This window comes from Pseudopodoces humilis, chromosome 4 (genome assembly GCF_049639895.1).
Source record: "Pseudopodoces humilis isolate 2021_Gansu_Grassland_sample_001 chromosome 4, ASM4963989v1, whole genome shotgun sequence".
Lineage (NCBI taxonomy): Eukaryota > Metazoa > Chordata > Aves > Passeriformes > Paridae > Pseudopodoces > Pseudopodoces humilis.
The window spans coordinates 25,370,678-25,389,819 of NC_142203.1; the positions used below are offsets into that span (position 1 = coordinate 25,370,678).

Here is a 19,142-nt window from a genome sequence, read left to right on the forward strand (position 1 = left end):
TTTCCAATAAAAATCAAGTGTTCGTGGTCTGTAGTTGGTCTGTTACATTCTTCCAGAGAAAGAGTACTGAATGCTTTGGGTAGCCTTCTACTAGAGGAAATTCAGTCCATGGTGCATGTGCTAGAAATTATGAAGCCATTCATGTTGAATCTGAAATTCAACCTTCTTTTTCAACATTTTGAGGTGATATAAAAAGTTTTTAACTGATCCATATTCTGTATGTCTTCCAGACAATTGAAATGTTGAAAACATCACAAAACAAGATGTTTGCGGCTTTGAAGTATCACTCAACAGACTATTTATATGAGGTATGGTTTTATTGTTTCTCATAATAGTCTGAATGAAATATAGCAGTTACTGATGAAAAGATTGAGTAGACATTAAAGAAGATAGGAAGAACTACTTTCTTTAGAATTCTCTTTCATAGAGGTTGTTGTGCTGCACTTTGTGGGATAACATAGTGAAGTGGTTACAGGTTTTTTAATAAAAATTTTAAGTACAGTTTTGCATACACTGAAAAGCATCAGTTATTTTTAGTGTCTCTTGCATTTACAATTTATTTATTGTGCACATTCAAGATTTCTGCTTAGAGGTTTCTTTGGAGAATACACTGTGCCTTCTAAAGCATTAATTTAAATTAATTACTTTCTGGATAACTAATCCAACTTTCTAGCTACTTTGCCATGTATTAGAGTAGTGATACACAATGCTGTATTCCTTAATGATTGTAGGGAAAAGTTTTTGCAATGTCTTAGGTTAAATTCATGGAAAGGAGATTTTTTTCTTTTCCACACCAACAATGAGTATTTTGGCTTTACAGATTTTGATCAGGTAAGCTCTAGAAGCCTTGTGTGTTTTCCTTCCTGTCTCCGTCTATGATGTTGCCAACCTCTTATCCCCGAAGCACCGTGTCATAATTGGGTTTTTACTAACTAAAATTTTCAAAGAAAAGCCACAGACTAAATATAAGGCTTCTCTTGTAGAGAAGCAGAGTGGTGCTTTGCCAGAAGGGGGCATTTGTAGTGTGCGAGCAGAACAATTCAGCAAGACATGATGCCTTTAGGAGTTCAGGGAGAGTACAAGGACAGACAGAAGTGCTTCTAGCACATAACTGGAAAATAGCAGCCTGGGAAGTGGTCCAGCAATAGTACTTGCAGTTAAACAGCGATCTGTGTTATGAAACATTGCCCACATCCCTTTCCTCAGAGTACAGCAGCTCTTCTGTATAGTGCTGGTGTATGAACCTACTATTTTCTTAGACTGTAGCAACCAGAACTTGTTTTCCTACTGTAATTCCAACAGTATGCAGTCTGTCATGCAGTCTTTGTGTGGAAATCTTCTCAATGTGGTTCCATTCAGCTTCATCACCAGTTATTTCCATGTTATCTACAAATAAAAAATAGATGTGTTGGCAAAAACATGTTATGGGCTCCATGGAAAAGAGAAGAATTACATGGCTTTTCTTGCCTGAGTTTTGAGGAGGATGGTGCTGACAATCAGGACAACTGAAAACATTTATAAGAGAAATGCTGAGTGACCTGCTGAATGGCTGCTCTGGAACAGTGTAAATCTTGCTCTGTAGTGCTACCAGAAGGGGTTAATGGATGTGGTCACACATTTAAAGGTATTACAGATCTGACTGTGCAAGGGACATGTTGTGCTCTTCTGGTTCCACTCTTGTGCCTAATTGCTACCCTCTAGAGAAAGATAAGTTGATTTTTCATGTATTGAGTGCACTTGACTGAAGCTTCCAGCTTTTAGAAAACACTGGAATTCAAGGACCTTATATCAAACTGCTTCCTGCACATATCTGACTCAACTGGATGCAGAATTCTGCTCCTAATATACTTGTTATGTACTTATATCAATTTCAGGTATAGTTTTTCCAGCTTCCCTTTATAAGTATCTTCAAAGGAAGGAGCCTTTTCCGTCATCCTAGATGCAAGAGTTACATATTTCATGCTCCTGAGTGTTGTAGATGTGATTGCAAAATCATCTTGGTAGTACAAGGTTTTCTAATGTTATAAATGGACAATACATGCACACTGGATAGAACTGGGAAAATGCACGTATCTTTCAGTTAGAAGAGAAATGTGCAGAGACCTTTCTATTTTCTTCATAAACAGGGGTAAAGATGCACTGATTGAATGCTTCAGCCATTAATTGTGACATTGAAAAACAGTTTTATATATTTGAAAATTGCAAGAAAGGTTGTGTCTTATCAGATGTTATAAGTGAACTAATTCAGCTTAAACTTTACACTTAGAACTATTTCATTTAAAATATTTTGTAAAATGCACAATTTTCCTGGTTTAAGGCTATTACCTGTGATGATGGCTCTAGGATGTATTTCTTCCACTTCACAAATTTCAGTGACAGAAAACAATTTTTAGGTATTAAGCTAAAGTTAGCCTAAGTAAAACTACATAGTGGTGTTTCAAATTTCTTTCTGATCTGTTTTATTATTGTACATACTTATTTGTTCAGTAGCTTCTACTTCTATGGTAGCATTCTTCTTCAACCTAGGAGTCCTTTGACAACCTTCATGTGCCAATTCTGACAGCTTCTTTTAATGAAGAGAAGGGTTAGCCTTAGGATTTTCTGTTTCTGTTATCTCTATTAGGAAATTCACTAGCTGCCTTTTATTTTATAAATGCAGTTGTTTCAGCAGTAGCTTCAGTAGAGATTACCTAAACTAATACATGGCCAGTAACAAGACATTGGTCCAGCTGCCCATAGTTGTCTGATTCTGTCTTATTTATTCAGAATTTGTGAAAGAGATCACTGAGGAAATGCCATGCTTTGACTTAGGCAAGAGGGACTGCATTGGATCAGACCTGTTTTTTCACAAGAGCCTTTTAAGGAAAAGATCCTATGATGGCAAGAGTTTTTGCTTTTTTTGTTAAAATTAACTAGCATTTACAGAATTGTAACTATCAGCAAAGGTTTAAAGTGAAATGGAAAAAGAATTTGCATTAATGAAGTGACAGTCTTTGCTTTCATTGCTTCCCATGTGTTTTTATGTTTGTTTGTTGGTTTTGGTTTATTTTGGTGGGGTTTGGTTATTTTGTTGTTCTTGTTTTTTGGTTTTTTTCTTAGACGAGAAGGCTTGAAAATTGCACCAGTACCATGGTTGTTCTGGTTCCAGTCTGAGTCAGTGAAATATTCCAAATCTTTCTAGTGGTGTCCAGCATTACAAGCTGTATTGGCTTGACAGCATATGTTGGAATGGGTGGGGAGTTCTGGGACCTGAAGGAACATAGCTGAAGTGAGGCAATGAGTTTACAACTAGAGAAAAGTTTCTGGTCTCATTCTTTGTGTTATTCCACATGACTGTAGCTAGTTCTCTTTTCCAATATGCCTTTTACTCTACAGACCTTTAAAGAACATCTTCTTTCTTCTTCTTTCTTTAATCTTGTTAAACACAAATGTGTAAGTATAATTTTTCTTTGCTTCCTGAATTCACTGGTTATTCTGTGCTCTTTATACAAAACTGGGCATGGGTTTCTGTGACAGAAGAACTATAACATAGTCTATTAAACTTGGTATTCAGTGAAGTAACTAAGCTTGCCACATAGACTATTTAATTCCAGAGTTCAACTGATTACTACCCCACTTTTGGTGAAAATGAAAGGCTTTAAAAAGGCTTTCATTAGCTCATAATGGCGTATGAAAGACAAGAGGCCTTAGAATATTAAAAACACTTGAAACACCAATAGTAGGAATGATACTAAATTGTTTCTGGTCTTCTTATCCATGTGTCCATTCAGGAGACCATTCCAAGTGTTAAGATAAGCACTTGTAATTGCACATTCAAAGTTTAGGTTAGTAGCTAAATGTATGTGCATACTCAGAGGTGTAGATTAAAAGTTAAATAGCAAATCAGGTAAATGTTAATATCTTCTCTCAGTTTGGACTGTGTTAGCATTACAAAAATAAGGTTTAATTATAAAATATTGTGTTCTAGTAGAAAACCCTGGAAAGCAGTGGGAATGTTTGAAGAAGCAGTACACAAAAAGAATGGAACTGTCTGTCTCATGATTTTATCACATGCCTTTTTTTATTCAGAGCATGGCAAGGCAGAAGTTTTCCATCTGGAAATTATCACTTTGCTTTCCTCCCTGTTTACATCAAGATGAAAAGTATCATCTCAATGGACTCTTTGCTGATGATAAGTATAGGAAGCCATGGACTAGAAGTATGTTATATAATCCTTTAGTTTAGATTTTCTGTAGATTAAAGGAAAAGCTTGTGTTTATCCATAATATGATAAATCTGGTTAAAAAAAAAAAAGTATTTCCAGACACAGCATTATGCCAGTTCTTATTGCTCTTAAAAGTAGATCATCTTCATTGCCCAAATTGAAACAAATGGATATTTGAGTGGCATAATGAATGAGATGATATTTCATTAGTTTGTAGAGATCTCCAGAAAGACTTCTTTCTGGAGAAGTGTTTGTGGAAGAAAAGCAATGATCAGAGATAAGTAAAACACCAAATCTGATTAGCTGGTAGAGGTTTGGAAGATGATGCTGAGGTTATGAGATGTGGGGAAAAAGGAGGTTTTCAAATGACAAAGTAGATATACGTATAAAAGTGTTTGCATCTTACTTGTGCATTTGTATTACCTTTGCTAATGGAAACTAAAGGTGGTGTTTCTTCTAGACATTGTGTGTAAAGTTTGATTAACCTCTGAATGATTTAATCAATATATTAAAATTAATTTTAATATTTTTTGCGTGACTTTTTTTCTCTCCTTTTTGTCTTAGTTGGTTCAACACAGAACATGATTGCTATTTCAGTATTGGATCAATGGAAGAAAAGTTTACTTGTGGAGGATTTCCTGGAAAAGTAAGTAACTTTAAATCATTTATGATTTCTTTGATATCATTCAGGTACTTTGTGAATTATAAGCTAATGATGAAAACAGTATATGGAGATGTTTCCTGACAGTAGCAAGTATGCTGGAGATGTACACACTACCGGATAGCTTAGAGATGCTTTTTTTCACTAAAGATTGTACTGTGGTTTTATGGAGTTCACTGTTTCTTTATATAATTTTTTTAATGGTTGTGTAATCTATTTATGACATTGGAGAAAGTGTCCTACATGACATGAAAATAAGCTTTTCCCCTCCCCCACCCAAGACAATTATCTCATGTAACTGTACAAGCTATATGACTTGAACATATTTTTCATACTTAGAATAGTCTGCATTAAAATATTTGCCATTTTCTAGAAAAGTCTTACTGGGACTTTGACTTTGGAAGAGGTGGCCTGTGTAGTCTCAAAACAAGCGGCTTAGGTTTGTTCTATCTATAAAACTGTAGTGAAACCCAGTGATTTCAGTGAAGTTGTAACTTGGGCAGTGTTTCAAGGTTCATGTATTTTCAAAGGCTTATGTCATGCAAAACTTTGATTACTTTGATTAGTTATTATCTGTACCACATGGTTATTACTTTTGAATTATACTACATGTAGTTTCAAAATTAACTTAATAATCAAAATATTGTAAAATAGTTGATTTTTTTAAGATGTGTAGCAAAGATTCCCTTCTATTGCTGTTTTCACATGAAGTCCTATACTGAGTTTCAGAGGTACACTTATACACTGATTGCTTTTATGAGAATTACCTTTAGATGACTAGCAAATAGCAAGATGGTGTAATGCTAAGTATGATTAAAAATATGAATAAATCAGTAGGATGCAAAATTGAGAAATCAGTTGTCTGAAATAAGAGTATTAAGTACAATAACTGTAGATGAGCTGATTTGGGTGCTTCAGAAATGTCAGCACTCGTCATAGTTACTATATTGTTGCAGTCAATTTATATGAGTAGCACAGCATTAACACATATTTTAATCAACTATTGTAACTGTTTTGTCCAGATGGATGCTTGGCTCGGGAAAATGACGGACTTTTTTTTTTCCCTTCCCTAGTCAAATGATTTTCCTACTTATTTGGCAAACAGTAGGGAGGTTTTAATAATAAATAATATTATTAATAATAATTATTATTAATAAATAGTAGTAAATTAATAAATAGTAGTACAGAGGTTTGTATAAAAAGTTACAGGAAATTGAAGTGGTTTTGTTTCTTCAATTACACTCTTTTTCATATTGTTGTTACTTGCAATTTCTTCTTGGTTTTTGAAACAGAAGTGTACATTTAACCCAGCATCAAATTTTTGTCACAAATGTTATGACATCAATATCGTTGATGCCCTTTTCTTTTTGTTCAATTTGGTGCTGGATGTAAACTTAAAGGACTTTTTCTTGGGGAAGAATTGAACATGGTCAGTGTAGTTTGACCATGGATCCAGTGAATAGAGAGATCTCTGTAATTTCCAACCTTCTTTGGTGAGCACAGTGATTATCAAAGTTCTCAAAGCACGTAAGAGCTGTTGATTCACTGATAAGTCAGGGAAGTTATAACACTGATTTTGCTAAAGCTTAAGTGTCAGATATTTTTGTTTTGTTTTGTTTTTTAGGAAACCTATCTCCTCTGTAGAGTTTCAGGCTAGCAATGATTTAATAGAAGTTATTCCAAGCTCAAATCCTTGCTCTCAGACTGGCACAGAAGAGTGTTTTTTACTTACGAAGAATGGTTTTAAGGGAGACTCCACCCAAGACAAATATTTGAAGATTTACTATGCCACTGAATTTAAAGACCCACAGCAAGGTAAAATGTTCAATTCACTGTTTTCTAAGTTTTGGTGGAGTAATCTTGTTAACTTCCATAATTTTTTTGCACATGTTCCAGAGGCATTGATGAAATCATTTGGGTGATCAAAAACTTCGCAGTTGCATAATGTATAACCACTGAAGACAGATTTATTCCCTGGAAAAGCAGGGCTTGTGTTAATAATTCAAGAGACATGCAAGCCAAAAGAAGTTTAAGATAGATTTATTTATGGAGATCTGTTTGAGTTAGCATCATAAAACAGTTTGGTGGGAACATAACCAGTATCCATCATTTCCAGGCATGATGAGAGAACAGAGAATTACTACAGATAGGGAATCATCCAAGGAGTCAAAGGAGGATGTGGGAATGAGGAGACTTCCATATTGGTAAAAAACAAGGAAGAAGAACAAAAAGCTCCCTTTGCCCTTCCATATTTATTATATATGTGTAAAACGTGTAAAATGTAAAATTTCATACCGCAAATGTAAGGGAATGTGTGAAAAGTTGTTACTGGATCACTCCTGTCTCAGGAGAGCAGTAGTTTAAACTCAAAAGAAATAGAATAATGTGATGGCTTGAGTTGGAAAGAACCTTTTATGGGAATCCAACACCACTATAATCAGCTCAGGTCAGTCAGATACTCATCCAACTTCACCTTGAATGCCTCCAGGGATAGGGCATCAGTCACCTCCCTTGTTGTAAGAAACTGCTTCCTTACATCTAATTTAAATTATCCCCGTCTCAGTTTAAAACCTGAGACCTAAAAGGTCTATCCCTCCCTTTCTTATAGGCCTCCTTTAAAACCACAGTAAGCTTTTCCTGGAACCATCTCCTCTTCAGGCTGAACATATGCCAATTCTCTCAGCCTTTTCTCAAAAGAGAGGTGTTCCTTTCCTCTGATTGTTTTTGTGATCCCTCCTCTAGACCTGCTCCAAGAGATCCATGTCTTTTTTTCTACTGAAGACCCCAGAGCTGGATGCAGGGTTCCAGGTGGAGCAAAATGCCCTTCCTCCCCTGCTGCCCACACTGCTTTGGATGCAACCCAGGACACGTTTGGCTCTCTGGGCTGGGAGTGCCCATGGCTGGGTCATGTCCAGCCTCTCACCCACCAGCACCCCCAGTCCTGCTCACAGGGCTGCTGTTGATTGTTGATGACTGTGTTGATATGATGATGTCATCTTTCTTGAAATCATAGTAATTTGCAACCTTTTTTGTAATTTTTTTCTTCTTCAGAATTAGGAAGTCTGCATTTAAGTTTAGGCATGTATGGAGAGAGTGCCTCATTTCTACATTTAAAATTGCACTGAGCTAAGTTTCTTGGCCAGAACCCACCCCAGAAGTTCCTTTATCATACTTGAAAGTACAAACAAGGAAACAAAAAGAAAATACCTTTTGTTTTAACAGGTATTTTGTAAGACAAAAGAAAATGCTGAAGAAAACTAGAGGTTATCATATTAACCATGGAAGTCTAGACTTTGTTGCACTTTAAATGTTTTGGGATTTTTCAGCTTAAAGTAAAAAGCGTTGTTGTTTTTCTGACATTCATAGTATTCCAACAGTTGCTCAACAATTCTCTTTATTCTGATAATTCTTAGTACTTTTATCTTGTTTTATAATGTGGTTTTTTTCTTCTATTTTCTTCTATTTAATTCTTCTATTTGTCAGATTTATGTTTGGAAGAGGAGTTTGTTTTTATTGATAATCTGGAAAATTTTCGTAGAAAACTGCCAACATTATCTATACTTCTGAGCAGACTACAGTTTTTTTTAGTGAAAGATCCCCTTTTAGATTCTGAAGGACAGATTTTAAGAGCAGAGAATATTTTCAGGTACCTATAAATTACTGTGTAATATTAAACATAAAAAATAGTCTGTGTATAATGCCATTAACATTTTGATGTTTGTTGTGTATACCTTTTTAACTAGTTTATATTTGTAACAGGTAAAGGCTTCAGCTTTTCATCTTAGGAAAAAATGAGGAGGGTGAAATTTATATGCATTAAGAAAACTGAATTAATGAAATTGTGTCATTCTATAGGTGTGAAATGCAATCAGGTTATTCGTTTTGGAGTACTAAAAAAATGTACGTCTTTAAGGGACCTTGTCCTTCCTCAAACTGACCGATTCCCTTTCATGAAAATATCACTATATTTAGTAGGACTAGGATTTTACACATGCTGCAATGTTTCTTTTTTCTCTCCTCTCAGATGTGTGACCAGTAAATCTATGCTTCTACTCTGTTGAACTGTATTTCTTCAAGTTTAAATATAAATTATTCTTACAGTTTTGCTCAGTTTTGTATTGCTAGGTTGATTGAATTTAATTGAATGATATCTATGTAATGAATGTAAACAAACCAGTACATTAAAACATATATGTTGTATCAAAAATGGGCCTAGTATTTTGTTAATATACTCATTGTGTACATACATTCATAGTCTGGCTAAATCTTGTGCTGATTTACTTCATGTCTGGACTACTGTATTGCTTCCTTTGCACTTGGAAAGGTTACATGACTGACAGGAAAGATAAAGCAGATTTTAACTGAACCGACTGTATCCATATAGTAGAACAAGGAGGAATGGTGTTGTTTGCCTGTTTTTTCAGACATGAGCCCCAGTCTCGCAGTGGCTCTCGGATGTAACACTGGTGAATACTGTAAATAACCAGCGAAGATAACATGATCCAAATTCTATGACTTTCAGAAATACCAGCAATGTGAGGAAAAAATGCTAGTGTGAAGCTTTATAGAAATAGCTCTGATCTCCTGATCTGTGGTTGACTAGCAAAACCGCAGACCTGTCCAAGGTGGGAGTCCAGATCTCCTAGTGCAGCACACAGGGAGATGCATTTAGAGAAAGTGACTTGATTAGACAGACTTCAACTTCAGTTAATATTCATGAGCATCTCAAGGCTGGACACAGAACAATTTGTACTCTGTGGTGTAAAATATTCCTCCAGAAAATAGTGGTGGACTGATGAGGAAGTTGCTCCCCTAAAAAGTCACTATAGATTTAGTGTGTGTAACTGGCACAAAGGGCCAGATGAAGCGTTTTCTTTCTGCCTGACAAATCATCCCTGTGCTGCTTGTGTCCTTGCTTTTCAATGCAAGTAGTAGCTTCATTCCTGACTTTCACTTCCAAGTTTTTCAGTTAAACCAGGAACATACTCTTAGTTTTCACTTTAACTAGTAATAAGCATACTCTGACTTCTTTCATGCTGAATCTTTCCTGAAAATAGAAACTGAAGGTGGCAAAATAGAAATAAGGCAAACAGATTAGAGATTTAATGTATAGTAAAAAAAATTGACATTGGAAGAAATTAGATCTGCAACTTTTGCAGGAAGCACTTATACATGAGGGGACTTATGTACTGGCATGTTGAAGAATTATAATATGAAGGTTTTTGCTATAACTGTTTAAGGTAGGCCTCAATATTAAGCAGTTCTTCTCTGCATATAATGTATTATTTTTTGAAAAATTTTCTTGATTAATTACACAGATCAGTACAACATCACTTGGAATTGCCTTCTTAGAAAAGGCATGGATTTAGAAAAACTTTGGCATGTATATGGCTATCAAAAGTATTGCTAAGAGTTTCTTAGACATTAAGTAATACAAATAAGTCACTTATTTTGTTTTATGATCTTTTAAAGGGAATGTTTGACTTCCCAAAATGAAATTAAGATGGAAGAGAGTCAAAATGAATTGCAGGGGATTAAGGAGAATTTCTGTACTGTATCTATAAAAGATGAAGAGGTATCATTCTATTGTTTCATACTATATATTGCATTAGTGCTTGTTCTACATAATGGATATGTATTTGTTCACATGCACGTCATCTTACTGAGTTCTTTTGATATTTGCCAAATATTTCAAGCTTTCATGTTTCAAAGATTAGAAAACACTGGTATCATTTGTGGGTTTTTTAATTCTTGGATGCTGTTTTTAGGAGTTTCCACTCTGACCAACTATTTCTCCTGACACCTGATGTGTTTGCAGTTTTATGTAGATATTTGTTACACTAAGAATAAAAATTAAAGAACAGGAAGCCATGACATGAGCATGGGAAAGGGAAAGCTACAAGACACATTCTAGAATTTGGGGGAGCAGCTTGGCTTTTTTTTTAGAGAAGTCAAATCTACTTTTTTCTCCATTTTTCAAAATTGTAAAAAACAAACTTTCAGTAAAATAAATTGCAATTGTACTTGGTCAGGAATTCTATGACACATTTGTTACATGCCACTGACTCAGTAAGTTGTGTAACATTGTATTTTACTCTGTATTGAGCAGAGCTTTCTATGTGCTGTGTAAAAGTCAAGTGATTTCTCTCGTAAGAGCTCTTAAATTAGTTTAGAATTAAGTTATTTCAAGATTTTGAAGAAGCTTTGACTGTACAGTAATATCAAAGGAAAACTACTGTCCATTCTGTTGTGATTAATATTTTTTCAGTATTTCCTGTTACCTGCTGAATTAGAATTTGGCAAACCCAGCAATGGCAGATCTGATTGTGTTAAGATTCCATCATACTTGCAACTGAAAGAGGTGTTAAATTTAACTCCAGTCACTGTAGATGATGAAGACCCTTGCAAACAGGTGATCAGAGAAGGTGAGAGCTGGCTTTCTTAAGTGCTTGACCTGATTTTCCTTTCATTTGAATGCATTTAACACAGTCAAGCTCTTTTATACTGAGTACACTTAAAAATTACTTCACAGCTTATCAGATGAGAATTTCTGTGGATGAACTAGGACCTATGTTACACCCAGATTTCTGGTATTAGAAATGCCTCCTTAAGGGGTAGTAAACTGCTTGCCATTTGACTTAGTCCATGTAATATGAGCCATGACTTGTGATATATAATCAACCATAGCTATTATAATTTGGTCTTTTGTTCTTCAATATGTTTTTAAGTTTACTTTCAGGGACATCCCTAAGAGGATTATATGCAGAACAGTCAAAAACAAAAAAATGTTTTTGTTGCATTGTAATTGCAAACACAAAAACAGATTTCTGGGGGAAAATGGTTAAATATTTCCATGGATAAGAGGATTATTCTCAATGACAGTAATAGTTTCCTTAAAGGAATTTTAGAAAAATTACTAAATGCTTTTAGACTACTGATAAATATAACTTTAATGACAGTTATTGGCTGGTTGATGTGAATCCATTATTAATGGATTGATTTGTATGACAGTATTTGTTTAGTTAAAAGAGAAAAGGCATTCCCTGAGGGCTGGTTTGTTGTTGTTTGTTTTTTTAAGCCAAAATAAGTAATTTTCCAATTTTTGGTGGACATGAGGCAGTTCAAAGAAGGAAAATTAATGCTTCTGAGGATGGAGCACGTTTGCTGAATTCCGTGTCTGATAGGGCAGCAGTTTGAAGTAATCCAGTCTCTTACTGAAGATAGAAACAAAACTTTTAAAAGTGGATATTTGACTAAGACAGTTTCATATGCATTCCCCTGATACATTTAGTATGTGCCATGTTTCAACCTGCGATTGCAGAGATATGAGGATTCCGTATACAAATGTCAACCTATTGGGGTCTTTTTGTTCTGTTTTAGTCCTATTTTAGTAGCAAAAGAATCCACATACACATACTCCCGGTAAACTATATTTAGGCTACTTAGTTGTTCTGGAAATTGTGGGTGGGGATTTTTTCTGTCGCTTAGGGGACAAGACTGAGTACAGCTCTAATCAGCTAAAGCTTCTGGGGTTACTAACCATGACTAATTTTTCATAGCAGTATATCATGGAGGTTCAATAAAAATACTGAAAGCTCTGGCAGGAAAAATTAATAAATGGTTCATTTATGGCACCTTTTAAAAATCTGTTTTCAGATCTCAAAGCAGCAATTACATACAAAATAGAAATTTCCAAGTACTGTGCCATTCCACAAGAGGTTTGCTCCAGTATTAGCACAAGTATGTTGGAATTCTGTGAGTCAGGTAGGAAGATCTGTATAAATCAAGATATAAAAATCAAAAATAAATTCTTCAAGTAGTTTTTCTAATACTCTGTTCGTGGTAGAACATGTACCACATAGATAAGAAGATTCACTTTGTGTAGTCTATTATTTTGTACCCGCACCATAAGGCGGGAGAAGTGCTATACTGCTCTCTAGAGCTTTATAGTCTAAACACAAGCAAGTTTACAATTCTTTAATGTTGTTTTTGGCTGTAAGCGATGTCTATGACTTTTGCACTTTATTAAATTTTTAGCTCTTTTTTTATCTAACAGCTCATCCACCAAGAGAGGGCAGATGAAAGTTAGGGTACATTGATTGAAATTGTGGAGTCAAAGGACACAGTTTAAAGTTTGTTAAAGTCTAATATAAATGCTTTCAGAAGAGGGTGGTGGAGAGCAATTCAGGTAGAAGTGCTGTGTTTGTAAGTTCTAGAGGTTCAAAACTAGAGGTGCAGACATTCTGTTTTGCGAGTGGTTCAGTAATTACATGTGATTGAGAACTTAAGCCAGAGCTGTTTTCTACAGAAATAAACTCAAACTGTTGAGTATTTGCTAATGTGCATTGAATCCTTGCTTCTCCTTCACTGAGATCAGGAAATAGACTGTGTGTCCAACTTTAATAGCTTGAAAATCCAAGTCATGGTGTTTACACCATCGACCAATACTGAGCAGCTTTGCTCAATCTCGTTGTCCAGCCTTAGCTGAAGATTTTTCAGGTTCCTAGTGTAACCTTTCAAAATAATGTACATTCTTTGCCAGCCCTACTGTTTTCACAGCTAAATTCTGCTGACTAATGAGGCAGAAAAATGGCTGTGCTTGTGACATTTTTCACCTTTCATTTAATGCAGAAAGGCCTGCACAAGGAGCAGCATTTACAAATTCATGTGATCTGAGCAGAGTGTCAATGCATGATTGATTATACATGTATGTCTTATCCTAATGTATATACTATCTATGAAAAGATCTATCCATTGTTGCATTGGACAGTAGCAGTATTATCCATCAGTGCTTGTTCACTTGATAGTTTTCCATCCAGAAGTTGCTAAAATACTTGAGAAAGGTTGAGTTCTTTCCAGACCAAGACCCTTCTTGCTATCTTAGTTTCACCAAGTTTAAGCTGAGCTGATAGTTGTCCCCTGCAGGCCAATAGTACTAATAGTATTATGCTTCAGATACTATATTGTAGTGGAATTTTGATTTGAACAATCATGTAGTTTGAAAGTGTCTGAAATAAAAGCTCAATGCAAACACACCAAATTCCACCAACATAAAGTTAAGATTATTTTACATCTGGAAATTGTTGTCTAGCATGATAAACTGTAATTTGTGTCTAGTCAGCTGACTGCTCTTCACTTCTAAAGCTTACAAGCAGGAGGGGCTTAAGTGCAGTAGATCAGATTCTTCCCTTGTATATAGTAATAATAAATTGACTATGATCTTCTCTAGGCTATTGTCCATTCTGCAGTAGATGAGTAGTCAAGACCTCTTGAATTGTCCTTTAAAGAAAGTGGCTGCATTAATCTTTGTTACCAATTGCTCTCTTAGCTCTGCTGTTGAATCAGGCAGAATTATATTGTTGGGGCATAATCAGCTTCGATCTCTCTCTCTGTCTCTCTCTCTCTCTCTCTCTCTCTTCTTTTTTTTTCTTTTTTTTTTTTCCCCAGGATAGACTCAGGTCTGTAGGGTAAAGATCTACAAATGTGTGGAAACACTGCTAGAACACAATTTGACAGTAGAAGTTTCTGTATTGGGTGTTGGGTTTCAGCTGAGACACATGACAATCTTCTTCTAATTAATTTTGCTCTTTATGAGTTACCAGAAGTGAAATATGTTTGCTTGAATTCAGAGAAGAAGCAATCATAAGACTAAGCAGTCTTTCTCTAGTCATTGAGTTTGTTTACAAAAGGCATTAGGAGATAAGTTAGTTCTCTGAGTTAGCAATGTTCTGAGAAGGGGAATGTTACTCTGAGTGGAAGCAGAGTTTAACTAACGTGGCTGATAAAAAATTCCACTCTCAAAGGCAAAAATAACTGGACAAGAACAAATATGAATAGTATTGCTCAAAGAGAAAGAATTGTTATTTTTAGATGTGGCAGGTATTTTTACTGTCCTGAGATCAGCTTCTGTCCTGTTCAAAGTAAAGTCTTAAATTTGTTGCTCTTCACAAAAACTGGTTTGAGAGCTGAAGTTCACAGCGTAAGTTCATTGAACCTTTTTAGTTCTAAGTAAGAGGGAAAGAAGTTATGCTGACTGGAAGTATGTTGCTTTCTTTTGTACCCACTTTTATTTCTTACCTTTTTTTCCTGCTTTTCTGGTATGGTTGTGTCTGCTGGCTTTATATCACTGTCCTTTATCCTTCCTGCCTAAGAATTGTCTTGTTAGGTCCTTCAAGGAGAAGCTGTGAGCAGCTGGGCAGGTGACTGATTCATAGCCTGCTTTGTGCCAATTGGCCAGGCAATGTGGGTATGATGATTGCATCTACTTACTGCCTGGTGGAATGAATAGGGAATTCATTATATGTGTTTTTCCTTGTGGCGGCACTGATTTATTCACAATTTTTCTGCTTTACTTACCACAGAACATGGAACAACTGTGGTTTTTGTGATTTCTATTTTCTAGTTAGTAGAATGCCAGAGAGATTAATGCCAGGGCAGTCATGTGAGCCACCAAAATCAATGAAGTTGCAAATTTGTAGTTAGATTTGAAAAAACCCAATAAGCATTAATATGTCCACATTTAATAGGATTGGGAGGGAAAAAAAAGAATGTTTAAAGTTACTTGTAGAGGACTTTTATCATTCCAAGTTTGTTTGTATACTGCTTAAAAAAAAACCCTTGCTGTTGTAATTTCAGTGTAAATTCAGTGATCAACCCTAGAAATTTCATTGAGTACTAATTCTGCTTGAAAGAGTAATTTTCTCATTAAAATCCTGACTGCTCTTGAAGTTCCTGAGGCTGTTCTTACAGCTGCCACAATATTGCATGTAGTCTCTCTCCCACTTAATTTACTTAATTTATGGAGGAACTATCTAAGAAGACTAACTGGCATAAATATCAAAATCTCAGCCATAGTACCTGATGATTTAATTATAAAAATAATCTTGCGCGCAAAGTGTATGTACCCACAACTACATCAAATGAATGGGATCTACAGTTGTTTCCCCAAACTGTTTGGAAATCAGATGTGAAATATTTGGGGTATGTAGCTTACTGAATTGTGCCATGAAAACATTTTCTATTTTAATCCAAAACTTCACTAGTGTAAGATTTGTAAGCGTGTGTATTTCATTCAAAAGTAGCTTTGTGATTTTGATTTTTATTTTTGTTTTGGGTGGGGCTTTATGCAATTTCCAGTTGAATATATTCCATATTTGAAAGATGAAATGGAAATGCCTTTAACTCCTCCATGCAGACAACAAAGATCATGGGTTAATTTTCTGTGCAGAGGACTTCAAGAAGAACCTATTTCTCTCTCTGGTAACAGGTAATAAGACCTTGATAGTGTCAAATTCTGTCCTAAATCCTCAAAATAATTGAAAAAATAACTTCAGTGTATTTATGAATTAGTACTTAGATTCTTTGAGCTGCATATATATTGTGTTTTGTGTGAAAGAGTGATGGAATGCACAGTCCCTATGTGTGGTTTTCTAAAGGAGCCTGAAAAAGGAAAGGGAAATTGCTTCCATAGACCTTTTTCTCTTCTAGCCTGAGAATCCAGTCTCCTTTTTGCAGTAAGCAACAGTAAATATTTAAAGCATTTAGCAAGCATGTGTATGGGCATATGCATATTTATACCTATGGCAAGTACATATGGTGCACAAGTATCACCTGCAAAGTATCCAGAAGAATATACTAAGAAAGTATTGTCTGTTTTGGGGATATCCTCCAACAATGGATTTCAGGCCTTTTTATGCCAGCATAGGATTAGGATTGCTCCATCTTTTCCTTCTCATTTTATTTGGGACTAGCATTTCGTGCCTTGCTATCTTTCAAACATATTCAGGAAGAATTTCAATATCCCTTTGGGGTAGGAACCATGGTCTAGACAGAATTCTCATTCAGTGCTGCTCTAGTTCATGATCCAGCCTTCATGGCTTCTCCTCTCACTCTTTCCTATTGTCCTTTGTAAGGATGGGAAAAAATGAATGAGTGAATGAACGAATGAATGAATGAATGAACTGAAAATTTAAAGACAGAATATGTTTAAAAGGTAGTTTTATATAAATCAAAATTCAACAGATAATGCTGCTAAAAGTCATACTGCAAGTTGTTTTATTTATGTTCTTCGTAGTATTTTGATTGCAGAGCCCTCTAGGGAATTCTTAGAATCTTTGGTTTGGCAATCAGAGAAGTATCGGGATAATATGAGCTCTCTTTTGCTTGTCGGTAAGGATTTCTAATTGATGATCAATTTCTAACTGATGCTTACAAGTTCCATGTACACAGAGAAATATAGCAGAAAAGATAATGTTATATTACAGAGCACATATATTGAGCCATTGGGGTTTATCCAGTTACTGTAACCCTGCGAAGTTTGGATTATGTGATTATTTTAGTACATATAAAAAGTAACAGTGTGGCAACATAGAAGTTGTTATGCCGTGTATCCTTCTACAGAGGTACTTTGAATAAAGTAAGAGTTTGGGTTTTTTTTATGACAGTGTTCACTACTATTCACTATACAATAACTAAAAACTGAAATTTGGTAATCTGTTTAACTCTTTCCTGTGTGCTATTTTCCTTTAAATAATGTTTCAAAATATGTAGCAACCAATATAATAGTACTGTTGATGGAAAATAATATTGTAACTTTAGAAGAATTGAAGAGAAGCAGAATACACAAAACCAAAGCAAGCTGCAGGCTATTCATGAAAGTGCCAGAATATATATTACCACTGTTCTTTCTTTTCACTTTATTTGCCGCCATTTTACAAGTCTCAGGATTAAGTTATGTATATTGGCATGTTTTGTTGTCCAATTCATTTGTACATTAATTTATAGTTGAAAATAATATGTGGTATGCTCATTACTGTTGCAGTTAATTTTTTTTCAGGTAAGGATTATGATAAGTCTTTGTAACCATGACAATAACCCACAGATAATTAACAAGATAATTTGTAACTTTAGTAATTTAACACCTACACATTATAAGTTCTGAAAAAAAATTGAAACTCTTGCTCCTCTTACAGAACTCAGAAAAGCATACTTGCTCTGATAATGTTAACTGCTTTGGTCTTAAATCTATTGATGGACACAGAGTTAAAATTGGAAGAATGAGTAATAGATATATGTAGTAGGCCAGCAGTACTTTGGAGCTTTCATTTCCAAAATGACATACTGTTTTCATCTTTCTAGTCTATCGATAGTATGTGTTAATTTCTGGTTCTTTTGCAGAGCACCCAGATGTTAACCTTGCACATCAGCATCATTCACTGACTGAACTACAGAAAAAGCTGCCAGTTGAGATCGAAGCACCAATGCTTGGATCACTAGAGGAGGGCTGGTGGCTTCATACGGGTTTAAGTCCAGCAGCTGTAGAAATTTTGGAACAATTTAATATGGATGGAAGCAATGCAAACAGTCTACTTCCTACAGAAATAGAAACATTCACAAAATTTACATTGTATCAATTAGAAAGTAAGTATCTTTTTTTTAGAAGAAGTTATATAAAGGCAAAGATAGGTACATTAACAGAGAGTCACACAGGGAGTTACATATCTCCAAGAACAAAGGAAATTAATTATTTCTTGCTCTTAAGAACAAAATGCTTTACTTTAAAATGAAGGAAGGGCACTAATGCAGTTAAGGTGTACTTCACTAACTTAGAACAAATTGTAGAAATGAAAGTATTGATCTACACAAAGTCATCATTTCTATAAGTGTGAAGATGAAGAATAGCATCCACCAGTCATTTTTTAATAAAATAGTTTCATATAGGAGAATTTCTTAAGAAGTAGCAGTTTTGCTTTGGAATATTTTAATAAAGCAGATATTCACATATTCCTACCTGCACAAGGTCAATGGGGTGAGTATGTTACAGTGAAAATTCCTTATTTTGTGATGGTAGAGGGTTTTTTTAATGCAGACTATTTCAAATTTGAACAGCTCATCACTTCAGAATTTCTCATGGGCATTTTTTGCATACTTATAATCAAACTCCAACAAAAAACGCATGAAGTTATTCAGATTTTGTTGGATAACTATGGCCAGAGTGCAAGGCACCAGTTGTGGTTGTAGAATGCCAAGGATTGGCAGTAACATGATATATTGTGAAACTTATAGATACTGCTCATGCAAGAACATTTCCAATTAACTGCCTTTTTCATTTCTTTAATTGTTTAGCTACTGTGTTTCAAATGAATGTGCAGCCACAATGCAAAAAAGTTGTAGTTCTACTGAGGCATATATTCAGAGGCAACTGTTTGCATTCTTCATTTTTCCCTCTAAAAAATAAAAAAATACCAGTTTTTCTTCCGAATGAAATGTGTTGTATCC

At 35.0% G+C, this 19,142-nt stretch overlaps 1 protein-coding gene across 1 annotated transcript in view; it reads left to right on the forward strand.

Annotated features, from left to right (window-relative positions):
• SHOC1 (shortage in chiasmata 1) overlaps positions 1 to 19,142 on the forward strand; it is a 53,192-nt gene that overhangs the window by 5,886 nt on the left and 28,164 nt on the right. The window contains exons 4-14 of the mRNA XM_088054350.1: positions 231 to 308; positions 4,069 to 4,198; positions 4,769 to 4,850; positions 6,490 to 6,680; positions 8,349 to 8,511; positions 10,338 to 10,440; positions 11,134 to 11,290; positions 12,522 to 12,629; positions 16,002 to 16,131; positions 16,939 to 17,033; positions 18,042 to 18,284. Of these exons, the coding sequence (XP_087910476.1) occupies positions 240 to 308; positions 4,069 to 4,198; positions 4,769 to 4,850; positions 6,490 to 6,680; positions 8,349 to 8,511; positions 10,338 to 10,440; positions 11,134 to 11,290; positions 12,522 to 12,629; positions 16,002 to 16,131; positions 16,939 to 17,033; positions 18,042 to 18,284 (1,471 nt within the window). The 5' untranslated portion in view covers positions 231 to 239. The remainder of the gene's footprint in view (positions 1 to 230; positions 309 to 4,068; positions 4,199 to 4,768; positions 4,851 to 6,489; positions 6,681 to 8,348; positions 8,512 to 10,337; positions 10,441 to 11,133; positions 11,291 to 12,521; positions 12,630 to 16,001; positions 16,132 to 16,938; positions 17,034 to 18,041; positions 18,285 to 19,142) is intronic.